The sequence below is a fragment of the Nycticebus coucang genome, chromosome 2 (genome assembly GCF_027406575.1).
Source record: "Nycticebus coucang isolate mNycCou1 chromosome 2, mNycCou1.pri, whole genome shotgun sequence".
NCBI lineage: Eukaryota > Metazoa > Chordata > Mammalia > Primates > Lorisidae > Nycticebus > Nycticebus coucang.
This window is the reverse complement of record NC_069781.1, coordinates 16,788,119-16,802,964: the sequence shown is the minus strand read 5'-3', so window position 1 is coordinate 16,802,964 and position 14,846 is coordinate 16,788,119. Positions and strand designations below refer to the sequence as shown.

Genomic DNA, 14,846 nt, shown 5'->3' with positions numbered 1-14,846 from the left:
ATCAAGTTGCTCATGTCTGTTAGAGTTTCTCTTATGAATTGAGGTGCATTCTAGTTGGGTGCATAAATATTAATAATTGAAATCTCATCATATTGAGTATTACCTTTAACAAATAAGAAGTTTCCATCCTTATTTTGGTTGGTTTAAAGCCTGTTGCATCTGCAAATAGGATTGCAATGCCTGCTTTTTTCTGCTTTCCATTTGCCTGGAGTATAGATGACCATCCCTTCACCTTGAGTCTATATTTGTCTTTTAATGTAAGATGTGATTCTTGTATGCAGCAGATATCTGGCTTGAGTTTTTGTATCCAGTCAGCCAACCTGTGCCTCTTTAGAGGACAATTTAAATCATTCACATTAATTGAGAATATTGATAAGCCTTTCGAGAGTCCGGTGGACATTTTTAATCCTTTTGTAACTGTGGAAGTTGGAATTTGATCAAAATTTTCTGGGTGGGTTTACTTTTGTGGTGGAGGGTTATGCTGGTCTTTATGAAGAATAGGTCTGAGAATATCCTGGAGAGCTGGTTTAGTTATGGCAAATTTCTTCAACATGTGAATGTCATTAAAGTATTTAATTTCTCCGTCATAAATGAAACTCAGTTTAGCTGGGTACAGGATCCGGGGTTCAAAGTTATTTTGTTTTAGGGGATTAAAAGTCAATGACCATCCTCTTCTAGCTTGAAAGTTTTCAGCAGAGAGATCTGCAGTTATTCTAATATTCTTGCCCTTGTAGGTGATGGTTTTCTTTCATCTGGCTGCTTTCAGAATTTTCTCCTTCATATTAACTTTAATATTGACTATGATGTGTCAAGGGGATGTCTTATTTGGGTTGAGTCATGCTGGAGTTCTGAAACTGTCTGCTATCTGAAGTTCAGAATCTCTTGGCATGTCTGGAAAGTTTTCCTTCATAATCTCATGGAGAAGAGACTCTGTGCCTTGTGAAGCCACTTTGTCACTTTTGGGGATCCCTATAAGACGAATATTGGTTTTCTTCAAATTATCCCAGATCTCTCTGAGAGAGTGATCTGTTTTTGCCCTCCATTTCTCTTCCTCTTTGAGAGTTTGAGAGTGTTCGAAAGCTTTGTCTTCAATGTCAGAAATCCTTTTTTCTGCTTGCTCCATTCTGTTACTGAGGGATTCTACCGTGTTTTTCAGGTCTTTGAGGGCTGCAACTTCTTGTATCACTGTGTCAAAATCTTTGGTCATTTGGTCTTTGAATTCATTGAATTCTTGAGATATTTTTTGGGTTACTGCTTGGAATTCTAATTCGATCTTATTTGCTATCCAGATTCTGAATTCGATTTCTGACATCTCAGCTATTTGTTTGTGCATGGGATCCTGTGCTGTGTCTTCCCCATTGATCCATGGGGGAGTTGATCTACTCTGATTCTTTATATTGCCAGAGTTTTTCTGTTAATTTCACCTCATGATTGTTTTTCACCATTGCCTCTGGCCGTTCTCAGAGTTGGAGGGTGTCTCTCCAAGATCAGACCCCAGTGGGATCACTCTATTGTTGCTGGATCTTTGTAGGGAGTGACCCTGTGTATTTCCTCCCTGGCCCCAGCCAGGGAGTTCTGATTGTGGAAACAGCTCTAGTGTGTGACACACCCAGATCCAGCAACAGGGTGGGGGGTGGTGCACATGGTTCTGGGAGTGCCTGGCACCCAGTGACTTTGGCACAGAGAGCCCCAGGCTCCAGCAGTCTCTGGCCAGGAGAAGGGCTCTGCGCGGAGGCAAGGAGGGCTCCAGAGGGCACGCTGCTACCAGAGTCCCTGGCCAGATGAGCTGGCCGGTGTGGAGTCAGGGAGGGTAGAGGAGGGAGGATGCGGAGTTGTGCGACTCCTGCAGTTCCTGGTCAGGGCGTGCAGAGGCCCAGTGGGCATGGGTGGCAGGTTGGGGGTCGCTGTGCAGCTCTTAGTGAGGTCCAGGCAGGCGACAATCACGGTCGCAGCACAGTTCTTATGGAGATCTGTGTGGTGCAGCTCTTACAAAGGTCCGGGCGGGCGCCACTCACAGCACAGCTCTTATGGAGGTCCGGGCAGGAGCTGATTGCGGTGGCAGCACAGCTCTTACAGAGGTCCAGGTAGTTTAGATTTTTAAAGAAACTTCTAGCTCAAACATTATTTAAATTATTATGTTCCCCTTTATCTCTTAAATTCTATGATGCTATGATCTCACAATACACAATAATTTATTTTGTATTAGTTTTGAAGTATCATACAAATTGTTTTGAGGAATATTTTAAAATATATGTTTTGAGGTATATGTTAAAATCTGTCATTTTAAAATAATTGGCCAAATTTTGCAGGTGGCCCTAAAGCTCAGTAAGATGTATAAAACTTTTAGAAAACCTCAGGAGGAAGCTCAGAAGTGCCCAATCATGCCAAAGATCACTTGTACTCTCTTTCTATTTCTTTACTCTTGACCTATAGGAAGCAATATCTTTATTCTTCAATACAAAATACATACTTTTATAGCAAACCTGGTAGAATAAAAGCCAGGTCATGCACTCTTTTGCTCAAAATCTTCCAGTGGTTTTCCTTCTCACTCAAAGCTGAAGGTAAAGTTCTAGGGCTCCCTCTGACCCCGTAACATTTGACATGGATGAGATGCAGGCACCTTGCTTTGAGTGGACGCAGCCCTAACCCAGGGAGCATGGCTGGATGACTAGAGTATGGGCTGGATTTTAGCCTTGATTCACCTGCTTGTTTGGGTGACTTGTCACTCTCACAACTGTATACAGAAGCCCTAAAGAGGCCCTGTCATGATCTCTAACGTCCTACACGACCTTCCCTTTCTCCTTCAGCTTTCCCTCACCTTCCCTGACCACACTTCCTACTTCTCATCTCATCCTTCTGCAGTCACACTGGCCTCCCGGTCAGTACTGGACTACCAGGCTCGCTGGTGCTTCCAGTCATTTGCATCTGCTGTTTTCCCAGCAGGAACACCCTTGAAGGTAGCTGCAGGATTTGTTTTCTCACCTTCTTTCAGGTTTTGACTCAAATACCATCTTCAATGGTGCTTAAGCATAGACACCCTGTCTAAAATTACAACCTACTTCTCACCTTATCTTCTTTCTCTGCTTTATTTTTCTTTGTATCAGTCATCACCAACCTATTGACAAAATTTTACTTATCTATCATGTTTGTTGCTCCAATTAGAATGTAAGGGCTGAATTTTCTTAGGTCTGTTTTGTTTGCTGTCTTATCCCCAGAACCTAGAATGCTGCCTAGTAAAAAGGAGGCATCCATTGGAGGATTCCATTGGAACTAGTGAGTTCATATTTGTGGAGTAAAGGTATGAATAAATATTTGCTTAATGAATAAAAGAATGAATGAATAATAGCACTCACTACATTGCTTTGTGATGGTTTGTCACTTGAAGACAGTGTTGTGTCATGCCACCACCCACTTCCCAGAATTAGCAGACTCTATGCACTTAGTAAATGCTTGCTGAATAAATGTATGAAACAGGTCATACCTTTAGCCAAAGCTTCCCTCTTCAGGGCTGAAACAATTAAACGGAATTGTGGGTGCGTTTTATCTCCCAGGGAAAGTGCAAATGCAGCAATGGCCAGAGTAAAGGTGGTCCGGGCTGGGAGGGCATTTTCAAGCAGGAAGTTGTCAGCTTTAGTTAGAGCTGTGTTGATTTTCTACAAACAAGAGCAGAAGATATCTAGGTTTCTTTGACAAGCATCCACTGACATGAACTACTCTCAAGTTATACCATTCTGGGCTAGGCAAGACGAGAGGTGGAGAGAGGACCAACCTAATGGAATGGATGGGTCTCAGTGAAGTAAATCCTTGTGAGAGAAGAGAAACATCATAATCTCAGAAGGGACAATGACACTGTCCAAACTGGGTTAAGCTTTTTGCCTCTAAATCCTCACTTCACCTTTAGAGTTTTGTCCCTTTAGTTTCTGATTCCAGCATCAAACCTTGTCTCCAGGAAGAAGCCGCACCAAGCATAGACACAACTTTCATCATTCCCTCTCAGGATAGCTGAGACAGGCTCTCATGTTCAAAAGGGGTTATATTTAAAAAGTAAAACCATAAATAGCACAAAAACGGTACTGCCAAAGTACTGTTTGATCTAAGAATTCCTGGGAAAATAGTACCAATTGCTTTGTCCTGACACTATTAGAATATTTTGGATAAGTGGGTTAAGAGAGAGCTGGATGCAATGCTGCTAATCTGCCTGGCTCCTCCCTCTCAGCTCTGCCTCTGTCTCTCACTTACGTGGCTACTAAGTACCAACCTGTCCTTTAGGCCCCTGATAACTGGTTTTTGTTGACTATTTTGTCTTGTTCAGTGTAAATACCAATGCCTTTGAAACCAATTATTATTTTTTTTTTTTTTGTAGAGACAGAGTCTCACTTTATGGCCCTCGGTAGAGTGCCGTGGCCTCACACAGCTCACAGCAACCTCCAACTCCTGGGCTTAAGCGATTCTCTTGCCTCAGCCTCCCGAGCAGCTGGCGCCTGCCACAACGCCCGGCTATTTTTTTGTTGCAGTTTGGCCGGGCCGGGTTTGAACCCGCCACCCTCGGCATATGGGGCCGGCGCCCTACTCACTGAGCCACAGGCGCCGCCCTGAAACCAATTATTAACAAAAGAAAATAGTTAATCCTGTATCCTGGTTTAAAGGGCATGTATATTTGACTTCAGGTTTGCTGGCAGGAGTATTTAACCTCAGCTCAGGGATCCATCTCTCCCAATTAGGGTATCATCTCCATTAAGCTTTGGAATCTTCTATGCTGATTTCATTTAGGCGAGTCCTCCTTTCTCCTCTCAGCTTCTGAGCAAATAAAGTAGAACAAGCTAAAGAAGCAAATTTGCCATCATGTCTCCTCAGCACTTTCATAATACAGAGTTCCTCAACTATAGGATAACAGTAACATACATATAGTAGGATTTAGTAGAGATAAACAAGGAAGTTAGAGACGCTGGGGTTGTTCTCCCATCACAGTTCCAGGCTCAGCTCTACAATTTAGTAGCCTGTGACACTGGGCAATTGAATCCACCTTACTTACAGGCCTCAGCTTTCTTAACTGTTAATGAGTAGGTTAGACTAAGTGATCTTTAGTGTCTATCATAGTTCTGAAATCCTTTGATTCTAGAGTTTAAGTTATTTTCCAGTAATGTGAAAGGAAGGAAAAGCAGATTTTGAAACTAAGTTCTTCTGATTGGTGGCCTTTGCTGTATATAGTAAGAAATAGCTGATGGGTGTTAGAGGAAGAAACTCTGACTTACCATCAGGGGGCATATGTCAAAAGCCTTTCTAATTCCAATCACAGTAAAGGCTGTAAGATAGAAAGTTTTCTCTTGGGCTTCAACAGGCAAGGTACCCTAAAAAATAAGCAATGTTTTAAAATGAGAGTTAAAGGGTGTTTTTAAAATGAAATGATCCTTTTCTTCTTCTTCATCCTCCTATAATAGGATGAGAATGAAACTCAAATTGCAAATAAAACTATTGTTATTTTGTACATTTGGTTTCTTTACCTGTAATTTTATTGGTTGATACTGGGAGTTATCCTTGAAGGATCCATTTTCTAGTTGACAATTCTCAATTAGCCACAATAAAGAATTGCAAATTGAATTTTGGTTTTGCTCTACATATTTATTTACTTGTCCAAGTACTCTTAAAGCAAAAGCTGTTAGCCTTTAAGATAAAAGCAAAAAAATAAATATTTAGAACATTGAATCCCTTTTGGCTTTTGGTTTATACAGTGTTTTAATTTATACCATTCTAATCGTTAAAAGAAAGTAATATTCCAAAACATACAATTCCAAAGTAAGTTACTGTTTTATAAGGTAAGGGAAGATTTTGGAAGCTCTCCAAGGAATTCAGTCAACAAATGTGAACAGCACATCTTCTGTGATTACAACATTATTAGCTAGCACACAAGCTAAAAATTGGTTCCTAATGATAAATTTTTTTCTAAGGTTAAAGATAACAGAGGTGGAATAAACAGTTTTGAATAACTCATGAATAACAGATATGGAAGAGTAAAATCATAAAACTCTGGGTTGTAAAATTTGTACATGCCATGGAATGTAAGTTCCTATCTGCGGCTTGTTCTCCCCTTCCCAATGTTTCCCAGATTGTTTATTTTGCTTTTTTTTTTGAGTGATGCCATTGACACAGAACTCATTACCTCACAAAGAAGCTTTAATGATCATGATTACTTAGTTAAAGACAATTTAAGTCTCTATTAATACCGATCAAAGAGTACCAGAAAGGATTGAATTCATACCCTCATGATACCTCTTCAATTTCCCAACTGCCCAAGAGCCCCCATCTCCAACTCCTCAGATGACTGAGATTCAGACCACTTGACTCCCTGTTTCTAACATTTTCTCACTTAAAATTTGTTCTATCTTTGTATTCATTTTCATTTTTACAATTTTAACTAATTTTTTCAAGAGGTGAAACTCATATAATTCAAAAATCCAAAAGCATAGAAGGATATATAATGAAATCTCCTTCCTGCCATGTCCCCCACAGAAGGCTACTGTTGTTTCCTGCATATTCTTCCAAATAATAAATACAATACAGTCTTCCTATCTACCTTTCCATCCCAACCACACCAAAATAGTACAACAGCATTTACATTATTCTGTACTTGGCTTTTTTCATTTAATAATGTATCTTAGAGATCTATATTAATACATGGTTGCTACATTTTTTAATAAACGACTTCATACATTAAATTATAATGTTTTAGTACAGATGCACCAAAACTATTTTAGTCATTTCCCTATCTATAGACATTTAGTTCTCAATCTTTGCTCTAACAGCCTTAATTATGTAAAACAATTATTTTTTGATATTAATTGGAATTTGCCTTCTCCTAATCCTTCCTCTGGTGACATTAAAAACTTGTTTTCTATTCTGTTGACTTTCAGGGGAAAGAATTGAGAGCTCCTTTCTTTTAATCTCCCATGATGCTCCCAAGGAGCAGGAATGCTTCCAAGGATTGGTGGAGGTCATTCACATCCTAAGGATTGGCCTGAATGTCATATAGGGGCTCTCTTGGGAACTCTGGCTTTTGAAAGTCTCTTTTCTGTTAGCAGGTGAGGGAGGCGTGGGAGCCTATGAGTGTAGTCAGACTGCCAGGCTGCCTGTCCACTTACTAGCTGTTTGGCCAACTATGTACCCTCTTGTGCTTCAGTTTCATTTCTGAAAAAAGGCAATGGCAATACATAGGGAACAGTCACTCACCTCCTGGTATTAATTATAAGGATTAAATATAGGAATACACGTAAACTAGTTCTGGCTTATAGTAAGCATTTGATGGGTATAAGTGCTTATCTATCCTTTCCTTTAATACTCTTGGGTGCCTCAGCCCCAGAGTCTACAAGAAGTGGGTGTCTAGAGAGCTATTCTTTGGCAGTGAAGCAAATACATCTTGCTTTAGCTTTTAGGGTTCTCCTATTCTCACTGACCTGCCTCTCATAGGCTGGCCTGAAATTCAAAATTTAAGAGAGACTTGGAGGAAGGAGAAAGAGCCAGCTAGCTATTTGACTTGCTTTTGTTCTAGATCTTGTGCTACCTCCTTCATAAAATCTAGTTTAGCTGCTCAAGTTTTAACATAGGGTCTGGGATTAAAATTTTATGGTAGAAAAGAATTTTTTTTTTTTGAGACAGTCTCATTTTGTCACCCTTGATAGAGTGTCATGGCGTGACAGCTCACAGCAACCTCAAACTCTTAGGCTTAAGCGATTCTCTTGCCTCAGCCTCCCGAGTAGCTGGGACTACAGGCACCTGCCACAATGCCCAGCTTTTTTGTTGTAGTTGTCACTGCTGTTTTAGCTGGCTGGGGCTGGGTTTGAACCTGCCACCCTCAGTATATGGGGCCGGTGCCCTACCCACTGAGCATAGGCGCCACAGTAGAAAGGAATTTTTAAAGTAACTTTTAAGAGAAATCTGGCAAAATCTTATAAAAGTGAAAAAGCACATGTCTCAAGTTCCAGCAATTCCATCTCTTAAGAAAGAGAAACTCACACATGCACACAAAAAGACATGTGAAGATATTCATTACCGTATTGTTTATTATAGTAAAAATTGGAAATGATGGTCCATCGAAATGAGAATGGATAAAGAATATGCGGTACATGATATATTTATAAAGAGAAATACCAGATAGCAGTAAAATGGAATAAGCTAGATTTATCTATATTTTTAGACCTAAGAAATTATTGAAGGAAAAAGGGAAGTTTCAGAGTGATAGGTATAGTAGTTATAGTAGTATTAGTTATGATCATTTCAAAACACAAAAAGGCATCCTATATGAATTCATACATATATAAAGGATTAAAAATGGTCTGGAAAGAAGCACAAACTCATGCTAGTCAATGCCCTTGGGGGGAAGTAGATGAGAATAAGATAGAAGCTTGTAGTTAAAGGAAAAACTTGAACTATATCTGTAATGTTTTCTTTTTAAAAGGAAAGACTAAGCTAATATGAAAATTAATTTCAGGTTTTGTTAACATGAATGGTATTGTACCTTTTTGTATCTTTTTTATAGTTCTCAAAAGAACTGTTTGAGCATATTCATGTATTGGACATTTCCTTCTATGCGTATTATTTCTTTCCAGGAACTTGTGGAGTTGGGTCTAGGACAGTACTCAGTATTCCTATATTTCTGGATGAATATCATCCACTCAGCCTTGCCCCAGATGCTAGAGGTCTTTGGGTGTTTACTGAGAGGTTGGTGCACCTCCCCCTTGGGATTTCCCAGGTCCTGTTAGGATAGTTTCTAGTCCTCATTGACACCCCCACCCACCCCTGCATTCGGGGGCTTATCCTCTGGTTGGTGTGCTCCAGCCAGGGCCTGCAAGTCTTTTAAAGTACACCAGCCATACTCGGTCAGACCCAGTTCTCAGGGTCTGCATATACAATGAAAAGGAGAAAGAGGAGTCAAAAACCTACTGATGATTCTGACTTGATCAATGGGGGACACAGTGTAGGGTATTGCTGAGCCCCAATTACAGGAACAGAGAGGAATGTTTGAGAAAGAAAAGAATGAATTTGGCACAGATTGTGTTCGAAGGGCCTTTGTCTTCCGGACACCAGAAACATGGATCTGGAACTTAGGCAAGAAGTTAGGCCTTGAGTACTAATTAGGCAGTTATCTGCATAGAAGTCATGGAAGTCATGGGCAAAAATGAGATTGTACAGAGACAGATTACAGAAAACAGGAGCACTTAAGATGAAATTCTGGGGACTCTACTTAAATGGAAAAATCTAAAATTAAATTATTCTAGTTTGTAAATTCCTTGAATGTGTTTCATACAGAACCTACAAAGAACCTGGCAAATTGTGTTTTCATTAAGAATTTTTTCAAAGCATGATAATATTTTTTGAAAATATATTGTCATGTGGATCTTTAATTAATCAGATTGTCTTTACCTCAAATCATCAGAATTATGGAAATTGTTTCATTGAATAAAATATTTATTGAGTACCTACTATGTTCCAGCTATGTCCTGGGCACTAAGAATACTCAGAACTGCCTTTGTGGAGTTTATATTCTAGCGAGGAGGACAGATCATAAGTGGAATAAGTAAAGATGTTAGTAATAAATGTGAACAAACACAGGGGAGAAAGAAATGAGGTGTCAAGATGTGTTGCAATTTTTGATATCATGATATAGCAGAGGTCTCACTAAGAAGGTGACTTTGGTAGAAATTGAGGGAAATAAGGCTGCCAGCCATGCTGAAACCAGGGAAGGAGCATTCCAGACAGAGGGAGCAGTCAGTGCAAAGCCCCTGAAGTGGAGGGAAAGAGCGGGTAGCAGATAAGGCAGGCGACCCAAGGTGGGGCCAGATCATGTAGGCTTTGTAGATCACAATAAAGAGTTTGGGTTTTACTCTGGATGAGAAGGGGAGCTCCTAACTGGTTTTCAGGGGCATGACCTAACATGTTGTGCCAAGCTCACTCTGGCTGCTGCTGTGTTGAGCACAGACTGAAGAGGAGCAAGGGCTGAAGCAGGACACTAAGCGGAGGTGAGTGCCTTGGCCCTGGATGGTGTAGTGGAGTTGGGGAGAAGTACTTAGATTCAGGATATATTTTGAGGGTATTGCAAACATTTCTTCTGGATCACATATGGATTGTAGGAGAAAGAGAGAGGAGTGAAGGATGACTAGCTTTTTAGTTTAAGCAACTGGGCTTATTCTTCATTTAGAATATAGGAAGTGAATGAACCAACTACTTTATGAAAATACAAAACAAAACCTTCTACTTACCAAGTGCTAGCACTTCCACCTTTCCACATACTGTAAGAAAAGTCAGCATTTCTGTAGGACATGATGCTCACCATCCCTAAGAGGAACCAGAAAAAGAACACAGTACTTAAGCGACCCCCATTTTACTCAAAAATCACTTTACCAGCCCTTGGGGATGGTAGACTTCATTTGGTGTTGGACAGAAAGCACATGCTCAGTGGCCAACACTGACTTCTCAAAGGAAGTGTATGAATTGCTTGAATAGGGAATTATCACATTCTGATCTCTTTCAAAGAGGAAGGAAGTATTCTGTAGTGTTTGGAATGCAGGTGTCTTGTCTCTCATCCAGGCATTTTGGCAAATTAAAACAAATGCTACAGAAATGGTATTCATGTAGTAGTATCCACCTCATGGTTTTTTTCGGGGGGCTAAAATGTTTTCACAATTAAACTTTTATGTAATTAATAACTTAAATATTAGTTTAATTAAAATATTAGTTTAAAAATAGCTAGACTTATATGTAAAAGAGATTTTTTTTACCTTCTTTTAATTTTTTCTTCAGGTTCTGTTTTTCACTTAATGAGTTGGTGTCAAAAATGTTCCAATGATTTCCAGCTTCCAGGTAGTGGAAAACATAGAATATCGGGACAATGCTCATTAGCTCTGCCTCTGCACTGCCCTTGGGGAGGTGGGTGAGGCTATTGATGCCTTCCTGACTGAGAACTGCAGACAGGACCTCACCTATAAGCAGCCCTGAAACAAAAAAGAAATCAAAGTAGACACAATCATTTTCTATGAGCTTCTAAGAGTAAATCATTTTCTATGAGCTTTCTAAGCTTCCCTTTCTAAAGAGGGAAGAGCAACCATCTCTATTCTTCCCTTTTTATCTAGGCAGTTAGTTGACTTCCTTCTTAGAAATGGGAAAAGAAGAAAAGATTTGGTTAGAAATATGAATTGAAAAGAAGTAAAAGAAAAGAAAACTTAAAATTATTACTGAAATATGGTAGGAGATAATGTAATACAATGAACAGTTACTGTGTAGAGCACACAGCAAATTAATTGCCATTCAATCTGATTGCCTTCCATATTAACCAGTGGTTCTCAACCTTCCTAATGCCGCGACCCTTTAATACAGTTCTTGTGGGTCGCAACCCACAGGTTGAGAACCACTGATATTAACCAATCTCTCCCAGGAAGCAAAGCAAAGAGCCAAAACAGGGAGTGCTGTGGTCTGTCTGTAACTCACTGTGCAATCTTGGGCAAGCCCTTTTCTTTTTATATCCAACAATAGGGTTGCACATGCTCAAAAAAAAAAAAAAATTACTTTCCAGTACTGACATTTTGTGATTCCAAGATTTTATCTGAGATAAAATGTAGTCAGAACAGTCTATCATTTTGATGTATGTTATTGAATTGTAAAGGCTAGAAACCAGGGAAAACTCACCAAACATGTCACTTCTGCAAATGTAATAGAGGGGAGAGAACTTCTGCTATGGGGTGAATGTATATGTCCCTTCAGAATTCATATATTGAAACCTAATCACCAAGGCAATGGTAGTAGATGATGGGGCTATTAGGAAGCCATTAGGTCATTTGGGCTCTTCCCTCATGAATGGGAGTTATGACCTTAAAAAGGATGAGTGAAGGAGCTGTCCATCCCATTTTGCCCCTTTGATCTTCCACCATCTACCATGTGAGGATGCAGCAATAAGATGCCGTCTTGGAAGCAGAGAGCAGCCCATGCCAGACACCAAATACGCTGGTGCCTTCATCTTGGACTTCCCAGCCTCCAGAACTATGAGAAATAAATTTCTGTTCTTGATAAATTACCCAGTCTCAGGTATTTTATTACTGCAGCATACATAAATGGACTAAGACAACTCCTCTGGGACTGGAACTCCAGCATAGCAGTGCTTTCTCTTGGGGCCATTGCAGGTCATACAGTCTTCTCTGGAGCAAGACTGGACACTAAAACCATAGAAAGTTCTTTTAGTCTAAAAGCAGTGGCACTCCTACTTTAGAGAATGGACCAATGACAGGCCCCATCCTCTGTCTTCTCCATTTAAATCAGGCCAGTGGGGGAGGATAGTTGGAAAAGTGATCAAATGTTTGAAGGTGGTGGTCAGTGGAATACCGTCTAGGGTATTCCTAGAGGTTGGTTTTTGTGTGCAGTTGAGCAAGGAAGTGGAGAAATAGAATAATTATGAGGATATTTGATTTTTGTTGGAAACACAGGGTGAAATAAAAATGGCATTTCTTAATTTACCTTTTATACTCAAAATCCTTTTGACTTTTGTTTTGGGGACCAAATCTAATGGTATCTTGTATGGGAACTCCTTTTGTCTGCTAACAACACCTGCAATTTAAAAATATTCATTTACACAGAGTTCCTAGAAGACTATTTGCAGAGTATTTAAAATTTATCTACCTCCAAGGAATTTTTCAAAATAAAAGACTTTTATAGAGGCACTATGAAAATTTTACAAGAGAGTTAGAAATTTCTGAGGATTTTTATCAAACCATAGGCTTGTATAATCACTTTAAATAAAGTATTAAATTTGGCTATAGCTTTCTGGTAATTTTAAGATTTGAAATAAATAGGCAATATGAGTCTTATTTAACAGTGAAAGGAAGCATGCCATTTTTTTCTAAAACAAGAAAATTGTTCCTGGAACTGAAATCTAAAAATAACCAACATGTAACCTCTGAGTCAAGGATATATGTGCATTAGCTCTACTGAGAAGTGTGACCTGAAATCCTTCCTACTTTTTCCTCTCAGTTTAGGTTATTTTTTTTTCTTGGTGCACAACAATAGAGTTTTGGCATACTGGTATCAGGGAATTTTTCTATTGTAAGCACTGTGTTATGTCAAAAAACATTTATTATACTACTGATAGAGTGTCAAGTGCTCTACTAAAAAGGCATTTGGATCTTCACAACAACCCTTTATGCAAGGTCTATTTTTATTATTTTAATTTTATAGGTGAAACTGAGGTTTAGAAAGAACTACTTCATGTGGAGCTGCGATCTGAACTCAGGAAGTTTTAGTGCAGAGCCCACAGTAGTCACTACAAAGAGACTCCATCTCCTCTTGTCCCGCTAAGAATGCTCTTTGAGGGCAAGGATCATCTCGTATATAAGTTCTAGTCCCAGCACTCAGCACAGTCCCTGGCTTGTGGAAGAGGGTTTAAAAAATGAGTGACATTTTGCAGTTTAACAGACAGTCACAAGGCTTTGCTGAAGATACAGAAACATTTCTTGTTAAACTTATTTCTTATCGGTAAACACTGATAAAATAAAAATAAAATTCTGTGAAGACATTTATAGGCTTGCTGTATGGTTGAAAGAGTATGGTTATCAAATGAAATTATGATGGATTGGGTTTAAAACTTCATTGTTGTTCAAAGAAGAATATCAGAGACAAAAATCAAGCAAAAATAAACAAGAAACCTCAAATGGGATATAGAAAAAAAGTACAAAAGATATGAATAGTCAATTGATAGATAGGAAGCCCAAATGGCCAACAAGTATATGAAGAAATGCTTAAAATCACTAGTAACCAGGATAACCCAAATTAAAACAATAATGAGATATCACTTTATACTCATCATTTTAGACAGGGAAGTAGCACCAAATGTTGGTGAAGATGTGGAGACAGGAGAACCCTCATGCACTGCTGGCATAGTTATTCTGAAGAACAATACAGCAGATGTAAATAACATGAAATATGTGTATGTCCTTTGACCCAGCGGTCCTCCTCCTGGGTCCAGAGAAACACAGATTATTCAAGGGAAATCTACAAGGATGTTCACTGCAGTGTTGTTTATTGTAATAGAAAATTCATCAGTAGGAGAAGGATAAGTAAAATTGTGGGGAAATCTACTCTGAAATCCTATGTAAGAAGAAATGAATTAAGTATACATATAGCTACAGAGATATTTCTTTAAGATTGACTTTTGAGTTTAAAGACATAAGAAGCAGGATATAATCTATAACAGTATGTTTTATATATGTTAAAAAGATATACACACAAAACAATAGGGCCTTCCTATTCAAAGACATGTATCAAACACATTAGAAAGGGCGCATTTGGTAGAAGGGAAAAGGATGAAGGAAAAAGTAAAACATAAGAGAGACCTAACTAGACCAATGACAATGATGTGCCGAGAAGAGAGGGAGTTTAACTCTCTGCATCACAGATAAGAGAAGAATTGAGAGAAAAGGGTTTGTAAGGGAAAAAAAGTAGAAACTTGGCCGGGCACGGTAGCACATGCCTGTAATCCTAGCACTCTGGGAGGCCAAGGCAGGAGGATTGTTTGAGCTCGGGAGTTCAAGGCCAGCCTGAGCAAGAGCAAGTCTTATTAAAAATAGAAAAATTAGCTGAGCGTTGTGGCAGGTGCCTGTAGTCCCAACTACTCAGGAGAATGAGGTAGGAGGGTCACTTGAACCTGGGAGTTTGAGGTTGCATTGAGCTAGGTTGATACCAGGAACTCTAGCCTGGACAACAGAGTGAGGCTCTGTCTCAAAAAAAAAAAAAAAAGTAGAAACTAAAGACTACAGCTAGTCTTGAGTATTGGGTCACTGTATTTAGTCTCTTTTTAAGCTGATATCACACTA

The 14,846-nt window shown here is 39.3% G+C and overlaps 1 protein-coding gene across 1 annotated transcript in view; it reads right to left on the bottom strand.

The window, feature by feature from the left end:
* C5 (complement C5) overlaps positions 1–14,846 on the bottom strand; it is a 100,618-nt gene that overhangs the window by 31,203 nt on the left and 54,569 nt on the right. The window contains exons 23-28 of the mRNA XM_053564110.1: positions 12,496–12,585; positions 10,770–10,982; positions 10,251–10,326; positions 5,502–5,661; positions 5,253–5,348; positions 3,482–3,653 (exon numbers count right to left, since the gene is read on the bottom strand). Coding sequence (XP_053420085.1) covers positions 3,482–3,653; positions 5,253–5,348; positions 5,502–5,661; positions 10,251–10,326; positions 10,770–10,982; positions 12,496–12,585 — 807 coding nt within the window. The remainder of the gene's footprint in view (positions 1–3,481; positions 3,654–5,252; positions 5,349–5,501; positions 5,662–10,250; positions 10,327–10,769; positions 10,983–12,495; positions 12,586–14,846) is intronic.